Source organism: Cinclus cinclus, chromosome 6, assembly GCF_963662255.1.
Source record: "Cinclus cinclus chromosome 6, bCinCin1.1, whole genome shotgun sequence".
In the NCBI taxonomy this organism is placed as follows: Eukaryota; Metazoa; Chordata; class Aves; order Passeriformes; family Cinclidae; genus Cinclus; species Cinclus cinclus.
In genome coordinates, this window is record NC_085051.1 from 60,312,754 (window position 1) to 60,330,962 (window position 18,209).

The following is an 18,209-nucleotide window of genomic DNA, read 5'->3' on the forward strand; positions in this document are numbered from 1 at the left end:
GCAACGAGGCTCACTGCCCTGACCTGCCATCCCAAATAATCCAGGAAGATCATAGTGTGGGTGTGTGCTTCAGTGCAAGAGGAACAATGAGCCTGTAGCCCTTGGATTTTGTACTTTTTTAAATTTTTTTTTTTTTTTTTGCACTACACTCCTTTCCCTCCAAAGTAAAACTTAAAGTGCTCCTAGTGCTTTGGAATTTAAGCAAGAACAGGGGCCACGAGTGTCACTTGCTGTCTTTGGAGACTTAAGGGAGCAGAAGGAAGGGTGACAGTGCCTGGCCCTTCACCAGCTTCACCATAAGCCAAGCAGGGATTGAGATGGAGCAACCTGTTCCTGCCACAGACAGGGGAGCAGCCAAGGTGGAGCTCTGGGTCAGGGACTTGAGCAAGGGGTGTGCTGAGAGTTGCCATCTTTGCCTTCTCCAGAAAAAAAAAAAAAAAAAGAGAAAAAAAAAAGAAAAAAGAAAAAAAAAGAAAAAAAAAAGGCAGGACTTGCTGCTTTTTTTTGGGCCAGCACGAGTGCAGGTGAGCAGGGAGAGCCCAGGCCACGCACAGGGACAGTGGGACAAGTGACACCAAACTCAGCACAGTCCCAGAGATGAGGGGGGCCAGGCTGGTGAGGGGAGGATGCCCCAGGGCTGGAGTTTCTCTCACCTTGTCCCTTCAGCTGCTGGCCCAGCACAGCATTCCCTGTTCCCCAGTGTCACACCAGGGCAGGAGCAGCACAAGGCAGGTTAAAAGCAGTCCCAGGGTGGATTTGCCCCAGGTAGAGAGCAGGTCCCTCCCTGCACCAGTGCCTTTATCTAAAGCTGCTCTGCTCATCCCCATGGCTGACCTAGGGACAAGCCAGGAATAACACCAAGCCTCATCTCCAAAGAGCCCAGGCCAGGTCAAACTTGGCTATTTTGGTTAAGGAAAGACAAAGGGACCTGTCCCAGCCTGACCCAGAACTCCCACCCTGCGCACTCCACAGCTCTGGGAGGCCCCAGGGTCCACAGGGAATGCAGAGCAAGGAGCCCAAGGATCAAGATCCCTGTGGTTTCTGTCCCTTCCCTCTGCAACAGCAACGTTCCACAGGCAGCCACACACCCCCTGCACCTCAGTGGGGACCCAGCAGTTCACATTCACTTCAGGTTAAAACTCTTGGTTATCTGCTAAATGCGATTTAATACTGAGGGGGACAAAGGGAGCCCCACAGCGGGCAATGAGGAGGGGGAGCAGGGCCACTCCCAGCACCCAGGGGGTGCAGCAGCCCTGGATTCACACACATTCCTGCACACACGCTCCTGCTGAGCCAGCTCCAGCCTCTCCCTGCAGGGAAAAGCCAGCCCTGTCCCTCTGCCACGGGCCAGTGGGGTGGTCACAAGGCCAGCAGGAACACTGACCTCACTCAGCTCTGAACCACAGGCCTAGGTAGGACAGGGCAACAGCCAGGTGGGACCAGCAGGCAGAGCAGAACCCAACCCCCACCCTGAGGCTTCACCCAGCCCTGCCAGGTGGGAATATGGCACAGTAAACTCGAGCATCCAGTGCCAGGGGCCCTGCCCAGACAGAGCTGCCCGCTCCCAGGGAGGCAGGATGCAGAGTCCTTCAGGGAACACGTCTTTGCAGGAAGACAGTGCCTCTCCCAGCTCTGGATGTGCAATTAAAAGAGTAACTAGAAGAGTCTCAGGCCAAGCACAGCCCGATCGAGATTCGTTCCTTCCAAGTGTGCAGATAAAAGTGCAAATATGCATTTGATGTTTCTTTTCTAGTGAGGAAGCTCTGGTGCATTTAGCTGCCAACATCTTGAAGACCAGACCAAGAAAAAAAAAAAAAGCTTCCAGAAAGTTCAGCTTCACTTTGCTACATGGTACCTTAAAGTCACAGTTCTCTGACTTAACTGCCTGCAGCCCTGGGCTCAGTCCCGCACGCAGCTGCGGCAGGTAGTGGAATGTTTGTGTCATGAGTTAGATGCTTCAAGGGGAGAGGAGGAAAAGAGGAAAACCAGGTTACAATCCTATACACGAGTGCCACTCTGGGAAGAGAGGGAGCCTCCTCAGTTCTGTGGGGCAGGGTGAGAGCTGTGGTGGTGGTTGATCTCCGAGCCGCCAGCGGCGCAGAGCAAGGGCGCGCTGTCCGCAGCGCTCCCGCTGTCCGTGCCAGCCAGGGAGCCGTAGCAGCCTGAGCACTGAGGGGTGACCAAGCTGCAGGAGAGACACAAAAACCACACTGAGGGGTGACCAAGCTGCAGGAGAGACACAAAAACCACACCGAGGGGTGACCAAGCTGCAGGAGAGACACAAAAAACCACACCGAGGGGTGACCAAGCTGCAGGAGAGACACAAAAACCACACTGAGGGGTGACCAAGCTGCAGGAGAGACACAAAAAACCACACTGAGGGGTGACCAAGCTGCAGGAGAGACACAAAAAACCACACTGAGGGGTGACCAAGCTGCAGGAGAGACACAAAAAAACAGGCACAGACTTTTTAGGGATGAATAATTTGGCTCCTCCAGATTGTTGCTCCCAGCACTAGTCAGGGTGTTGAAGTTTGAAAGTAAAATATCTCAAAGGAACTTGGCTTTGATGAGACAGTGACAAGGAGAAGAGCACCAGGCCCCATAGCACTGGTCAAGAGGAGCCAGAACTGAACTTCTGAGTATTCCCCTGGGCAGCAAGTGAGGGACTTGGAAGTGAAGCAGAAAGGAAGTAAAGTGTTCCAGGCCAGGTTGGACAGGGCTTGGAGCAACCTGGTGCAGTGGAAGGTGTCCCAGCCCACGGCAGGGGGTGGAACAAGATGGTCTTTAAGGTCCCTTCCAGCCCAGACCACTCCATGATTTTGGGATGACAGGGCTGCCAGGATGCCTCATAAGGATTTTGCTGGGGACACCTGACCATTCTCCCCAACACCAGTGCTTGCTGCAGAGCTTTGTCCCAGCTCCCTCCCAGGACTTCACCAGCTCTCACTTCCAAGTGGAGAAATGGAGCCCTCTGAAATAGATCCCAGCCCTCCTGGATGAGGTCTCCTGTCTACAGTCACCACCGTCCACATCCACCTTTCTGAGCTGGCCACTTCTGCCCAATAAAACCAGCTCTTTGTGAGCTGCACGAGGGAACAAAAGCTCTGTCAGAGGCTCCCTGCCCTATCTACCTTGCCCAAGCTGCCTCTTCCACCAAAAAGTTTTACCTAGGAGCAGAAGCCAGGAGCTCTGTTGCTTCCCCAGAGGGCAGCAGAGCAGCAGCACAACCCTTCCTTACCCTCCTTCCCTGGCCCCGAGCCGTGACAAGTCATCATCGCTGTCGTAGCGCCTGGGATTGTCGAAGAAATAGGCCCTGGAGCTGTAGCTGTGGCTGTTGACCATCCCTGCTGGAGTCTGCCAAGGAGAAAGGAATTAGGCAAGAAGCAAAACATTCCCAAAAGTCATCCCAGGTATCCTCCCAGTGCAGGGGGACTTGCTCAGGCCTACCAGGTTCTGGCTCAATCTCTGAGCGCGGAAGAACAGCACCACGAAAGTGGTTGGCACCAGCTCCCAGAGGAACAGGACCACTCCAAACACCACGTACTCCTCACTGCTCACCTCCACGTGCACCTGTGGGCACAAGGCAGAGGGGTCTGTGTCATGCCAGCCACCCACAGAGCTCCCAAAAGCTGGAACTGGGAGTGCAGAGAAACCTTTCCAGAGGTAGAAGTCCCTAAAGCAGCACAGTGACCTTCACCTGGCTGCTGGTGCTGGTTTGGGTGAGCTGGTTCTGCTCACAGTGTGCTGCCAGGGCACTGGGAGCTCGCTGCCCACACCAGGGACTCTCCCTCACACACAGCCATGCCTGATTAAGCATTGCTGTTCTGCTCTAGTTGAGTTGTCCCTCCTCTCTCTCTAAAGAAGAGTTGGCAGGCTGAAAGGGAAGAGCACAACAGAGAATCTTTCCTGAAGAAGTAACAGGAGAGAGGAGGACTCAGGTTTGCTGGGTGGAGAGAGAAAGCAGAGCAGAAAGGCAGCTCATGTGGGGCTTCAGCTACCCAGACACCCTCTCAGAGCCCCCTTTTCATCCTCATAGGGTGAGGAATGACTGCATTTCACCTCACTGGTTCTGAATTGGGAGTCACACACTCACCTTGTCTGAAAGGTTGTCCCAGCCATAGTTAAAAGGACCAGGAACATTGTCTGGAGATATGGCCACAGCTACCAGGTTATAGCAAGCCCTTGAGGAATACAGGAGGGCCACTACAGATCCCACCAGAATAGCCTGGCAGACAGATGTTCCCTAGGACAAGAAGAAAATAAAAAGAGTTTTAATACAGAGCTGTGATGTTCTTCCTGTTCCCTTAAATGCATGAGCAGCTGTGCAGGCAAGAATGACCCAGAACATTTGTATGTTGTTGTTAAAATATTCAGAGCTGGGTAAGAGCTTTCTCATGTGATGAGTTCATTGCAGGAACCACACAGCCAGAGTTGCCAGGGAGCAGGGAAGGATCTGAGGCACTGGAGTGTCCCTGGCAGGACTTTGTCAGTCAGCTCCAAACTGGGGGTCCAGGGAGACACTGTTCCACCCCCTGCCTTCCTCTGGGAATCTCCACAAGGCCAACAACCAACCAGCAGGAAAATCAACTTCTGCTTTACAGCCCAGACTCTGCAGAGGTGTTCACCCAGCCCTTTCACTTGCAGCCACTCAGCACCCCAACCCTGCACACAGTGTCTGCCTAGGAAAGAAGCTCAAATATTTGAGGTGGGTAGAAAGACCCAGAGCTTGAACCCCAGTACCTGAAGGGAGCCCACAGGAAAGATGGAGAGAGATTTACAATGGCTTGGCTTTGTAATTCCCATTACAACTGAATGGCTTCAAACAGACAGAGGGCAGGGATAGATGGGATATTGGGTGTAAATTCTGACTGTGAGGGAGCAGAGGCCCTGGCACAGGGTGCCCAGAGAAGCTGTGGAAGCCCCTGAATCCCTGGAAGTGTCCAAGGCCATGCTGGATGGGGTTTGGAGCAACCTGGGATAGTTAAAAGTGGCCCATGGAGGGGTGTTGGAACTGTTGGAAGGGTGTTAAAATCTCTTCCAACTCAAACCATTCAGGAATGCTGGAACAAACCAGGTTTTGTTAAATCTATCAATGAATCCTTTTAATGGCTGCTAGGAGGCACCAAGTCACAGTGAAGGGGCAAACAGCCCTCAGCACCTGAGCTGCCTTTGTGTTTAAGCAGAGAATCTGCTGGGGAAGCTCACCCTGCTGGTCTGCTCCACACCCCAGCTGTATTTTCCTAGATTTGGAGCTCAGGACAGTGTTTTCAGAGTCAGCAGGACAGAGGTGACAGCAGGACAGACAAGTGACAGCCCAGCACACATTCTGCAGTCACTGAAAGCTGAGCCTGAGGTGCTCAGGCCAGCACCATGAGGCACAAAGGCTGCTGAAGCAAATCTCCAGCTCACAAGGACCACAGGACAGGGGCTGGCTGCAGTCCAGCCTCCTTCCCACAGCCTCCAGCGTTCCCACCTTCAGTGTGGAGACAGCAACCTCCAGCCCTGCTGCATGGCTTTGAGTTGAATAACATTTCTGCTCACCCCCAGCCTGTTTCTGCAGCAAGTTTCCACACACAACAGCAGGGGATGCCCCCAGGGCAGGGAAGGGAGGCAGAGAGCTTTAGCAGACAGCAGGGTGAGTATCCACGTGGAGAGCAGAGGCCTCCCTGGAGCATGTTGTACACAGCCCAGGGGCAGCCTCGGGCATGTTAGGAGAGGAAGTTCCTGCACTGGGGGAACTGGGTGAGTTAATGAGTGTCCAGAGCCAGGCAGAGCTGGATAGCAGGCCCGGGCCAGCAGGGATGTGAGCAGCTTCTCTGCTCCTGCCTCACTGCAGATCTGGATGCAACCTGCAGCCTCTGGACAGCTGTCACAGGAGCCAGGCAGGACACCAGACCCAGCCCACACATCCTGGATTCCAGGAAGTCATCAATGCCCTCTGCTGCTTAAAGAACCAGACATCTACAGAAAGCCTCAGCTTCAACTGGCTATGCTCAGGTGCTCTGGTTTTTCCTCTAGTGCCTTTTCTAGTCACTCAGGTGGACACTAACTGCAACCTCCTGCCACACTGCTGGTGGCTTTTCCACTTTCCTATCTGCTGGAAAAGAGCTGTGTGTGTTCAGACCCTCACCTGTCCTGCTTTGGGACAGGACCCACAGCAACTTCTTGTCCCATCCCAAAGTGCTCATCTCATCCAGGACATCTCATCCTACCCTAGCAGAGTCCAGCTAAAGCTGGATTTTTGGGGGATTACCTTTGTAGGGAATCATGACACACCTGCCACAGGTAAAATACACAGCCAAAAAAAAAAATCCATCTGCTGCTCTTAGAGAACCCTCTCTTCAAGGCAAACCTGGGATGTTCTATGCCTGAAAAGCAAAAGCAGCTCACAGATCTGTTATGCCAAAGCTGCAGACAAAGTATTCCCCCTAAAGCATGCAGGAAACATCACTCCCACAGCAGGAGCATGCACTTTGTGAAAGGGAGGATTCCAAGAGTTGCCACCTCCCCACTGGAAGGAGAATTTAAGCAAGAGCAGCCCTGGTGCCACTAGGCCAGCGCTGCCCTGAGTGAGCACACCCAGATCCAGGTGAGCAGTCCCAGTGGGAATTCCCAAGGCATTTACCCACCTTGGACTCGAGGTAGACATTGGCTGAAGACATCTTTCCCAGTTTGCACACGCAGCAGGCCAGGGAGATGGCACAGAGGATGAAGAGGCTGTCATTGACCAGAGCCCGGGCCAGGACCGTCCACCTCAGCTGCTTCTCCGGGACCTCACCATGGATCAGCATTGCACAGGTTAAATTCACAACCAGGAACAGGAGGCTGGTGAGGATGGAGCCCAGGTACAACAGGACCCTGGAGAGATGGTGAGGGGAGAAATGGTCAGTGAGACAAACCCAGGCTCATTCTGCACCTTCCTCCTATGTCAGTAGACCCTCCCAGTGCTCTGCTTGCTGGGAAGCTGAGACATTCCAGCAAATTTCAGGGGTTGTACTGGCAGCCCAAGGCTGCAGAGGATTTGTTGGAGCTGCTCTCAGAACACATGAGCAGCGTAAGCAGTCATGAGTTACAAGACTCATCTTCTGACAGTCAGGTTCTTATCTTGCAGATTTGAAGTGTTGCTCCAGCTCTGCATTAACTCCAGTCAATAAGCCATGAGTCATCACAACCACTGCAACTCCTTTATTGAGAGCCACTGGAGCTTGCATTTTCCACCAGCTTGGGTTTCCCTGGGAAGCACCTGGGCTGCACAAACCTGGGGCTCACCCATTGCCCAAGCCTCGTTCTGCAGATCTTTCCTGGGCTTGGACAGCTCAGAGTGACCTTAAGAGCTCATCCAGAGGAACTGGGATGCTTGAGCTCCCCTGGCACCCCTGAAGCTCCCAGTCCTGCTCCAAGGTCCAACTGCTCCTTTCTCAGAGCACAGATATGGAATTAGAGCTCTGTTCAGCTTTTGGGGCATGACCCTCCCATTCCCAGCCAGTTCCCCTGGGACCAGCTTTGAAGGGAAGGTCAGGACAGGAGCACTTACTTGTACTTGTTGAATTCAGCTGCACATTTCACTTTGAATATGACCTGGAGGAGAGATTTGCACAGGGTTACTTTACACGGCCTACAGTTTACTTTCAACTTTGTCAAGAGATAAAAAGGGAAGCCAGAACCCAGCTGGACATCTCCAAGGATTCTGGATTATCTATTAGCACCAAGTCTTGCTCTGGACCCAAAATAATGATACTTTTTCCTTGTACAAGCCCAGTCCAAATACAGGTTCCCAACAACCATAAACATGTTTAACACCCCATACGTGACAAGCACTTTAACACCACACCTTAAAGACTTCAAGAAAAGAAGGGAGTTTAGCACTTAAAAGTCCTTCAAAAATACATCTCCTTTTCTAAATGTTTTGGGATATTTTAGGACCTCAACCAAGCTGGATTTCCATGTTAGAGGAGTAGAGACAGTTTAGGAAGGCGCAGATACTACCAAATCACAGCTCAGATGTGAATTCCTGCTGCAAAGACACAGGGAAACAGTGCTCACACTGGTCAGGAACTGGAACTGGGTTGTGTCCAGCTCCAGACCCCACTAGGAAGGATCCCAGAGCTGGGGTCACATTCAGCCACAGGCAAGGCTCATGTCCTGATTAGAATCTATGAAGGAATTTGGGAAGAAGCACAGACACATCCAGAGTGATGCCACCTGTACTTGTGGGATCACTGCTCAGGTGTGGAGGTCCAGTCTCTCTTCTCCCACAAGGAGCCTTCCCTGCCAGCAGTGAAGGATCACTCGTCTCCTCCCAGGCATCCTTAGGCAGCTTTTATCCTGGTGGGATTCCTTGGCTCCTGCTTCCAAGTCAGCACTGAGGCAGAACTGGCACATGAGCTTCAGGAATCAGGCTGCTGCCAAAGGGATTTCCAGAGACATTCCAGGATCTGAGAGTCGTCTGAGCCACTGCAGTAGTTCCAAGCACTTCAAAGGACATTGGACAGCTTCAGAGATTCTCTTCCAAGAGCCACTTCCACTGCCTGGCTCCTCTTCCCGAGGCTGAGGGAGGATGAGCTCAGCTCAGTGAGGAATGAGACACAGCTCTTCAGCAGAGGGAGGTATCCAGCCTCAGGAATGCTCTCTGTCCTGCTGTCCTGGCCCACAGAGCTACAGGAGCGAGGCACAATCCACTCTGAGCCCTAAAACTCAGATCTCAGTTACAGGAAACTGGGTCTTGGAGGGGCCACGTGGTGACTCCAAAAGAGAAATAGCCTTAAATCCTCCCTTGTTTGCCTGTGGGTGACATTCAGACATTTTGGGAGTGTCATGGAATCACTGAATCTGGAAGAGTCCTCTAAGGTAATCAAGTCCAACCATTAATCCAGCATCACCACATTGACCACTAAACCATGCCCTGAACTGCCACATCCATGAGTTTTTTGAACACTTCCAGGCATGGGGACTCCACCACTGCCCTTGGCAGCCTGTTCCAACACCTCACCACCCTCTCAGTGAAGAATGTTTTTCTAACATCCAGTTAGGATCTAAATATTCCCTGGCACAACTTGAGGCTACTTCCTCTTGTCCTGTCAAAACAGGCATCAAAACAGTGACATCCAGCTGGGAAACTCCTGGTTCAGCACCCATTCCAGCAGCATGGAAATCCACTGAAAATCCATGGAAACTTGCACTCCTGCTGTAACCTCAGCCTCTGAACAGCTCCGCAGAGTCCCTGGCTTGTATTCCAGCTGGGAATGTCGTGTTTTCAGCTGAGAGCAGCCCCTCAGCTGAGCAGGGAAGTGTCTCTGGCTCACAGGAAGATGCTGTTTTGGGCAGGACACTCTTCCCAAACCCTCCCCAGCAGCCCCAGGGATTAAGGCACACAGAGCTGAGTCAGGGTTAAGAGTGCAACAGCAATTTGAGCCTCATGCTTGGCCTGCTGCCATGGAAAGCAAAGGGAGACCACAGCTCCAGCCTTACACTTTTATTAGCCCCTGGATAGTTATTCCTATAACTTCAGGAAGGGAACAGACACCACTGCTTTGGTGGTTTTGGTTATTAAGGCTGATAAGTTATCTGAAGGTTGCTTTTCCTTCCCAGGGACTGGGTCAGGATGTGGCACCAGCAGAGTGCACAGGGTGTCTCTGGGTTCTTATCCTTGAGATGAGCTCTGAGCCTCCTGCACGGGGCTCTGCTGCTCTCAGAGCCCAAGGACAGCTGAGGCAGAGGGTTCTGCTGTGAAAAATCCAGCACAGAGAGCTCAGGAGAAATCCTGCTCTCCAGAAAAACAGGCAAAATAGACCCCCGTGCTTCAGCAGGTACATTAGGCCAAGCTGTGAGCAGCTATCCTTGCAAACTGAACAGTTCCTTCAAATCTGAGCTGAACCGAGTCCAGAAGTCAAGCATGAAAACAGGGAACAGAGGCCTCAGCAACACAGAGCAGCAGGACTGGGAGCTTTTACTCCAGAACAAATCTTTTACAGCAGTTTGGAATACCCAGATGCCTTTCCAGAGCCATGGATCCCTTGAACATTCCACACCAACCAGAAGGTGAGGCTGAAATGAGCTACAGACCCCAAAGCCCCTCATGATGCCAGAGGTCTTTGGGTTTGTGATCAGCAGATTTATCCCATAGAAGTGATTTCCTTGCTCACATCACAGTCCAGAGAGTCCCTAAGGGTGTGTTCCAGAGACACACTCACCCTCAGAAGGTGCACTGGAGGTGTCACAGCAGCTAAGGGAAGAAAAGTGACACATCCCTGATTGCCCAGATGAATCCAAGGACCATTCCCAGTACCTGCACAAGGCAGGATCTTCACCTTAACAGTAAGGCACTTAAGCTGGACCAAAACCAAGCTGGTCTCAGCAGATCTGAAAGATCCAGGAACTTTTTGTTGTCCACTGAAATTGAATTATTTTTTGCCTCATAAAGACAAAATGAATTTGGGCTCTGCAGGTACAAGACACAACCATGCCCTGCCCCAACACAGCTCAGCTGCAAGAGCATCCCCAGCCAGATCCCTGCCCTCACCACATGAGACAGTGGGAGCACAACACAGACTATTTTGGGATCACACCTTGGACCAAATGTGCAAACCCCCACTTCAATCCACAGAGGAGAAGCTGGAACCATCCATGAGGATCTCTCACCATATTAACACTGAGATCATTCTGTGCCATCATGAGCACAGGCTGCAATTTTGCACGTTCCCTGCTTTCCTAGAATAGCTGGTCCCCAGCAGGGCCACCTGTTCATCTGGGAAACATGGGCATCATCAGCTATGGGATGGAGCAGTTTGGAGTTTCAGTGATCCCTCACCAGCTGTCCCTCTGAGGCACAGGGCACTGCCAGGTGTCTGTTACACAGGGAAGGTGAAAGAGGGAAATGAAGGATGGAAGATTTTTCCAGTTTTCCATCTGAGAAGGCAGGAAGATCCAGGACTGTAAAGACAAACATCTCCCAGGCTGGATGCTCTCTCCATGCCTGTCTCCAGGGCAATTAGAACAGAAAGGGATGAAAGGCTGATGTCATCTCCTCAGATGCAGCACTAAGAGAAACCCAGGCAGGTGAAAGGCTCTGGCCACACCATCAGCCCCATCAGGAGAGCATTCCTTACTCATCCCTGTCCAGCTGTTGATTCCCTGGACAACCAGGGGTGCCAAGGGCTCAGGAGGTTTTTTAAGATCAAGGTTGTTGTGGCTGCATTTCACAGAATCATCTGGGTTGGAGAAGACCTCCAAGGCCATCAGGTCCAAGCTTGATTCCCACCTTGTCACAAGCCCAGAGCACTGAGTGCCACCTCCAGAGGTTCCTTGGACACCTCCAGGGATGGGGACTCCAAACCTCCCTGGGCAGCTGCTTCCAATGCCTGACAACCCTTTCTATGGAGAAATTTAAATAATATCCTATTTAATCCTCCCCTGGTACAACTTGAGGCCAGTTCCTCCTGTCCCTGTTCCCTGGGAGCAGAGCCTGATTCCCCTCCAGCTGCCCCCTCCTGTCAGGGAGTTGTGCAGAGCCAGAAGATCCCTCCTGAGCCTCCTCCTCTTCAGGCTAAATACCCTGAGCTGCCTCCATGTATTTCCATTTCCATGTACCATGCTCCTGACAAAGACCTGGGAAAAATCAGAAGTGGCAGACTCTTGGGAAAGGTGGCATTATTCAAGAAGCTGGCAGCACAGGAGCTATTCCAAAGGCAAGGCAAAGGAGCATCCTAGGTTGACTGTCAGAGCTATTGAGGCAAGATTGTGAGTGGATCTGAGGAATTCTGACCTGATGGACTGTTTCCAGGAAAGAACTCCTTCTGGTACAAGCTGAAGTAGAAAGGAAAACATGTTCCAAAGAAAGAGCTAAAGGGATGTTCCAGGTGGAAAAAGTATCCTAAGGGAGCCTACAAGAGAGCTGGAGAGGAATGAAAGGACACAGGGAATGGCTTCCCACTGCCAGAGGGCAGGGTTACATGGGATAACTGGGAATTGGGAATTCCTGGCTGTGATAGTGGTAAGGCCCTGGCAAAGGGTACCCAGAGAAGCTGTGGGTGCCCCTGGATCTCTGGGAGTGTCCAAGGCGAGGTTGGAGCAACCTGGGACAGTGGGAGGTCTCCCTGCCATGGCAGGGGCTGGAATAGGACAAGCTTTAAGGACCCTTCCAACCCAAACCATTCTGGGACTCCATGAAAAAGAAATGCTCATCCCACACTCATTCTGTAAGGTCTCTGCATCCCCTCAGCAATCTCAGGGACCAAGATGGGACAGGAAGAGGACAGCCTGTCCCTACAGGAAGGGGGCACACCAGGCAGATTAGCAAACGTGAATTTCAGCCCCAAAACAGCCTGGAGTGTTAAGTAATACCAGTTCTAAACAGGTATCTGTTTCCTGGAGCTTCTTCCCCCCACCATTACATCCTCAGCCTCGGTGCAGCCTGAGAAGCTTCGTAAATCAAGCAAGATCAGCTCAAGTAACGGCACAGGCCATTTTCCTCCCCAGATGCCATTTCTCCAGCATCTCCACAAAGGAGGCTCTGTGTACAGGGACAATGAGCCAGGCCCTCAGCACAGCAGCAGCTCATGCTTTTATCCAAGGACCTCTCGGATCAGGATGCCACCCCCAGGGCAGCAGAAGCTCAGCATCCTTCCACAGGCTGCTGCCAAGTGGCCCTTAAAAACTGGGAATGGAGGGGCACGTTCTGCTGGAGTCACCCCAGTCACACCAGTCTAAATGATGGGAGCCAGAACAGCTCCAGAGGCTTTACATTTTTTTCTCCAACCCTCTGGTGCTTCACCACTGAGATCTCCCAAAAACCCTATGGAGTGATGGACACCCCTCCTGGTTGTTCCAGGGAAGTGTCAGGCCCTCCCTGGAGCTGAGCAAGCAGACCCATTTTCATAAGTCACTTTATCCTTCCCCATTCCAGATTCAGAGCTCTTATTTCCTCAGACAGGATTTCCCTTGGCTCTAGGTCTTCAAGGAGAAAGAATTGGGATATATGCAGAGTTCACTGAAAAACAGATACCGTGGGAGGAGGAGAAGCCTGGGAATTTATTTGGATTTACTTTAATAGGACCTTTAAACAAGCCTGCAGAGAGGCAAATCTGCTGTCAAATCCAGTGACCTAGAGGAAAACAGAAATCCAGCCACTCTGTGGAACAGAGCACAGAATCCCTGCCTTTCAAGGGACACAAACCCCTCCTGGCTGGAGCAACTGGGAGGTCAGGCTGCCTTGAGCAGACAAGATGGATTTGTGCTCTCCATGCACCATTTGTTATTCCACTGTCACTCCATCAACAACCCCTCCAACTGCTTTTGCAACAGGCAGCTCACCCCCAAAGGCTCCTGGTGTTTATCGGGGGGAAAAGAATCAAAACAGAGGAACAACCCCACTGCTCCAAGGATCATGTGAATGCCAGCGTCCTGGGGAAAATGAAATCATAACTCCCGTGGGTGACACATTGGAGTGATTTTGCTGTGTGCTAGCGAATCCTTTGTGAGGCTGGGGAACAGCTGAGAGCTGCAGAGCAAAGGATCCCAACAACAACAACAAAGCTGGAAGGAAAAAGTGGTGACTTGTTTCATAAATAGGCACTGAACAGGGAGGCAGGCGAGCAGAGGACTGCTCATGAGAAACTGGAGCAGAAACAAAATATTCAGGAGGAGGATGGGGAGGGGAGAGGAAGGGCTTTAGGAGATAAAGGCAAGTAGAAGGACTAAGGAAAGGAGGCTAAAAACCACGACACAAGTGATGGGAAACCCAGAAAAGCAGGGACACAGCTCGGTGACAATAACAAGCAGCTCCGCACCGTCCCAGCAGCGATGCTGATGCTGGGAAGGGGCCCCCCTTGGGCTGCCCCGGGCTGTTGTGTGAGGGATCTCGGGGTTTTTTTGTCTGACAAGCTGCGGAACAACAAGCCCGGCTCGCAGCGGAGCGATGGAGGGAAGGAGGGAGCGCAGCAACAATAGCAGAAGAGGCTCTGGCTGGTGACGTAATGGTTGGCATCACTCCAGGCCAGAGCAGCCCCTGCTGCTGCTGCCACTTTCTGGTCCTTTTTGCAGAAGGGGAATCAATTAAAAAAAGATGCAAAACAATCCCTCAAGTGACGCCCCCCACCTACAAACACACAAACACCCCGCCGTGGGTCGGGGCTGCAAAGAGGAAAACCCCACATGGGAGCAGGGCATCTCCGTGCACCCCCCCAAATCCCAAATTCAGGGCATGTGCCTGTGTCCCCCCCCTCCCCCCCGGGTCTGCAGTCAGGGTGCAGCCCTGCACCCCAAACCCCTGATGCCGGGATTTTGGGCACACTTTTAGCTCACACCATTGCCCCCCCCCCCCCAATCCCACCCCATCCCCCAAGCTTGGAGTCAGAGCACAATCCCTGTGCTTCTCCCCAAGCCTGGATTCAAGGCACAACCCCCGGGCTTCTTCCCAAGCCTGGATTCAGGGCATCCCCCCAGCCTGTCCCAAAGTCCGTAGAGAGGGCTGGATTCAGGGCACAATGCCTGTGTCTCCTTCCAAGCCAGGATTCAGAGCACAGCTCTGCATCCCCTCAGGCTGTCCCAAAGCCTCCACCGAGGGCAGAGCCCCGGGATCGCCTCCCACCCTCACCTGGCCGCTCACATCCCTATCCCACCCCAAAGCCTCGGCTCCGGGGCGCTCCAAGTTTGGCGAGGTGGCTGAAGAGGAGCTTCCAGTCCCGGTGTCCCGCAGGGTGGAGGTTTGGGCAAAGGAATTTTGAAGGGGTTTTGCCGAAAAGGGCAAAACTTACCTCAGCGAAATAGAGGTTGAGGAGGCAGAGGCTGGAGAAGAGGAGGCAGCCGGGCAGGCAGTACAGGAGCCAGTGGGCGAAAGGCTGCTGGAGGCGGAGGGCCTGCAGGGAATTCTGCAGGTAGAAGGAGAACAGGGTGGTCCTGAGGGCTGCCCAGAGCAGGCAGAGGAAGAGACAGAGCGTGTGGTAACTCAGCCGCCGCTCGCGGTAGTAGAGCAGCAGCCAGAGCTGCAGGTAGGCGAAGAGGAAGAGCGCGGCGTAGAGCGCCGTGTGGAGCACGGTGAGCCCCAGCTCCACGGCGTAGGGCACGGCCTCCCCCTCAGCGAGGGCCATGGGGCAGCGGAAGGCACCGACCCCCTCCCTGCCTTCCCTCAGCCCCAGCTGGACACCCCCATGCAACAAAGGGGAGCCCCCGTTTCTTTTTCCCTTCTTCTTCTTCTCCTCCTCCCGCCCGCCCGCCCGGCTGCACCGCCCGCCCGCCGCCAAACAACTCCGTGCCGGGGACAGCCGGCCGAGCCCGCTGATTTGAGGGGCGGCGGCGCGCGCTCCCCATTGGCAGCCCTCCGGTCACGCCCCCAGCCGCGCCCACCCCCCACGCCCATTGGCCGGCGCCGCCTGTCAATCACCCACGCGACGCCCCCGCCGCGACGCCGCTTTGCTTCTTGGGTTGGCGACGCCGCCCGCCCGCCATCCTTCCTTCGGTCCTTCCCTGAGAGGAGGCGAGGGGTGAGAGAGGGACGAGAAGATGAGAGAGGGGGGGAGAAGGGATGAGAGAGGGGGGGAGAAGGGATGAGAGAGGGGAGGAGAAGGGATGAGAGAGGGGAGGAGAAGGGATGAGAGAGGGGAGCGCTGAGGGGCTCCTCGGAGGAGCCGGGGGGATCTGGGCATCCCCTCAGGCAGAGTCGGGGTGCAGGAGCATCCCTGTTGCAGGCTGTGGCGATGTGCGGGTGTCGCTCCCGGACCCCGCTGTGGCGATGTGCGGGTGTCATTCCCGGACTGTTCCGCGTCTGTTCCATGCAGGTGGCTATCTCTGTGGATGCAGGGACAGCTCAGGGACCCGCACTGCTCAGAGGTCTCGGCTCCGGGTGGAGCCCCTGGATACCGAGAAGCCTCGCTCGGCTCAGGGGTTGCTTCACCCGGCTGGCGCTGACCCACCCGCGCTGGTTTGGGCATCCAAACTTCTCCAAGCTTTTCCAGCCGAGCTGCCGGCCGCAGGGACGGCGAAGACGCCTCGGGGCGGGATGCTGTCCCAGCAGCGCGGAGGAGGAATGAGGACATCGGCCTGAACGCTGGGGGCACCAGGTAGGTGACAGCCCTGAGCCATCCGGAGCTTGCTCAGTGATGTGCATCCAGCGCCAGCTGCTTTCCAGGGATTTCGGGGGTTGTTCCCAAAGGACAGACGGAATGGGGCAGCAGCAGCAGCGGTGGGTGATGCTGAGTGGTGGAATTCAGCAGGTGGTGGTTCCAGCATGCAGCGATGCTCTCAGGGAAGTGGTGGATTCATCATCCTGCAAGTGTTTGCAAACCGTGTGCGTGTGGCACTTGGGGACACTGGGTGGTGGTGGGCTTGGCAGTGCTGGGAGAATGGTTGGACTCGTTGGTCTTAGGGGTTTTTTCCAACCTGTATGATTCCATGCTGCAGGCTGGCTGTTGTGCACGGGAAACAAAGCCCTCCTCTCCTGGCATGGGCAAAGGGAAAGGCTGCAGCATGTCACTCTTGCAGCCTTGGATAGCAAGTGAGACCTGGCTGCTGGGAAGTTGGACTTGGAAGTGAATATGAAAGTGAAACTTTTCTGGAAGTGGCAGGATACAGGGCAGCGTGGCAGCATCAAAAATCCGGGTGAAAAATTCTGCAAAAATCCAGGCAAAGAAGAGTCTGGGATGCACTTGTATGTTCCCAGAAAAGGATTCCTGTGCTTCAAGATGCTTCCACGGCTGCCCCTGTAGGCAGCAGGGAGATGGAGTGAGTGCTAAGGGACAGTGTTTATTTCAGTCCTATAATTGCAGGCTCATCCCAAAGCTCTGGAGAAGCATCTCATTGTTATTTCAGCTCCAAATGCTGGGGAATTGCAGCTCTACCACCCTACTCAAATCAGTTGTGCCCAAGAACTTGCCTTTGGAAAATTTAAAAGGAGTTGAGTTGAGCTGAGCTCTGTGCCAGCAAATTGGGTAATGATAATGAACTTGTGATAATTATCATGGGTTTGTGATGATTAACTTGTTGGCTGTGTAGGAAAAGTCTGGAGCAGGGAAGGGAAGTGTGTAGTGAAATACATTAAAAGTCCACACAATTCCAGGCAAGGAATCATCTGTTGGGTTGGAAGGGACCTTAAAACTCATCCAGTTCCAACTCCTGCCATGGCAGGGACACCTTCCACTGTCCCAGGCTGCTCCAAGCCCCAATGTCCAGCCTGGCCTTGGACACTTCCAGGGATCCAGGGGCAGCCACAGCTTCTCTGGGCACCTTGTGCCAGGGCCTCACCGACCTCACAGCCAGGAATTCCTTCCCAATATCTCATCTATCCCTGACCTCTGGCAGTGGGAAGCCGTTCCCCCTTGGGGAATGGTTGGACTCAACTATCTTAGAGGGCTTTTCCAACCTTAAGTACTGTCATTTTTCTGGATAACCTCAAGGAAACTTGTTTGCCTGGACAAAAATGGGGAAGAGCCCAGAATGTTCCTCTCTGCCTTGTGTTTTGGAGGAACAGCAGAAGGGATATTTGTGCTGGGACATCGAGGTGACCTAGTGAGAGAGCTTCAGCCTGACTCCATCCTGCTGTAGCTAAGGGATTGAGTCAGTTCCACATGGATTTGGGGTCTGGTTTGTGTCCCCCCTGCCAAGGAATCTGGGAGAGCAGCTCACTGGTTAAGTGCTGCCAGAAGAGCATGGGAGGCAGGTGAGAATCCTGCCAAAAATCTCTGCTAGCAGGGTGTGGGGTGAATGTCCTGCTGCAAAGAGTGGCCTGATTTGGGTCAATCAGCACAAGAGAGCTTGAAGTGACTCCATTTAGGAGCATCCTAAATGCTCCTGGGTTTAGGAACATCTACCTAGGGAGTTAAAATTTACCAGTTGAGGGCTCTGCTGATTGGGAGAGGATGGAATAGGATAAAACGACCAGGGAGCAGCAGGGTAGTGTATTTCTGGGAAGATACTGGCATAGGATTCCCAGAGAAGCTTTGGCTGCCTCTGGATTCCTGGAAGTATCCAAGGCCAGGTTGTGTGGAGCTTGGAGCAGCCTGGGATAGTGGAAGGTGTCCTTGCCCATGGCAAGGTTGGAACTTTGGTTTATAAGATCCCTTCCAACTCAAACCCTTCTGGGATTCTGTGATGATAGTTGGACAAGCAAAGTGTAGATTTTACATCACTGGCATTAAAGTCCAGGCAGGTGGTGTTTGTCCTGAGTCCAGGGAAGCCCATGCATGATGGAGGTGGTACCAGCTGGCTATGTAGTCCATA

At 53.4% G+C, this 18,209-nt stretch overlaps 1 protein-coding gene across 1 annotated transcript; it reads right to left on the reverse strand.

Annotated features, from left to right (window-relative positions):
* Window positions 1-1,697: 1,697 nt before the first annotated feature.
* On the reverse strand, window positions 1,698-15,085 carry GPR137C (G protein-coupled receptor 137C). Its single transcript, XM_062495016.1, has 7 exons — window positions 14,753-15,085; window positions 7,537-7,580; window positions 6,632-6,860; window positions 4,096-4,245; window positions 3,450-3,572; window positions 3,241-3,356; window positions 1,698-2,185 (listed from the first exon to the last, which is right to left on the reverse strand). The coding sequence occupies exons 1-7, from the start codon at window positions 15,083-15,085 to the stop codon at window positions 2,038-2,040; spliced, it is 1,143 nt and encodes a 380-aa protein (XP_062351000.1). The 3' UTR covers window positions 1,698-2,037.
* Between the last annotated feature and the right edge of the window lie 3,124 nt (window positions 15,086-18,209).

Excerpts from the sequence above, each read along its gene's own strand:
- GPR137C (XM_062495016.1), bottom strand. The coding sequence starts at position 15,085 with ATGGCCCTCGCTGAGGGGGAGGCCGTGCCCTACGCCGTGGAGCTGGGG. Across the intron at positions 7,581-14,752 it reads TCAACCTCTATTTCGCTGAG|GTCATATTCAAAGTGAAATG; the intron begins GTAAGTTTTGCC and ends TCTCTCCTCCAG. Across the intron at positions 2,186-3,240 it reads CTCGGGGCCAGGGAAGGAGG|CTTGGTCACCCCTCAGTGCT; the intron begins GTAAGGAAGGGT and ends TCTCTCCTGCAG.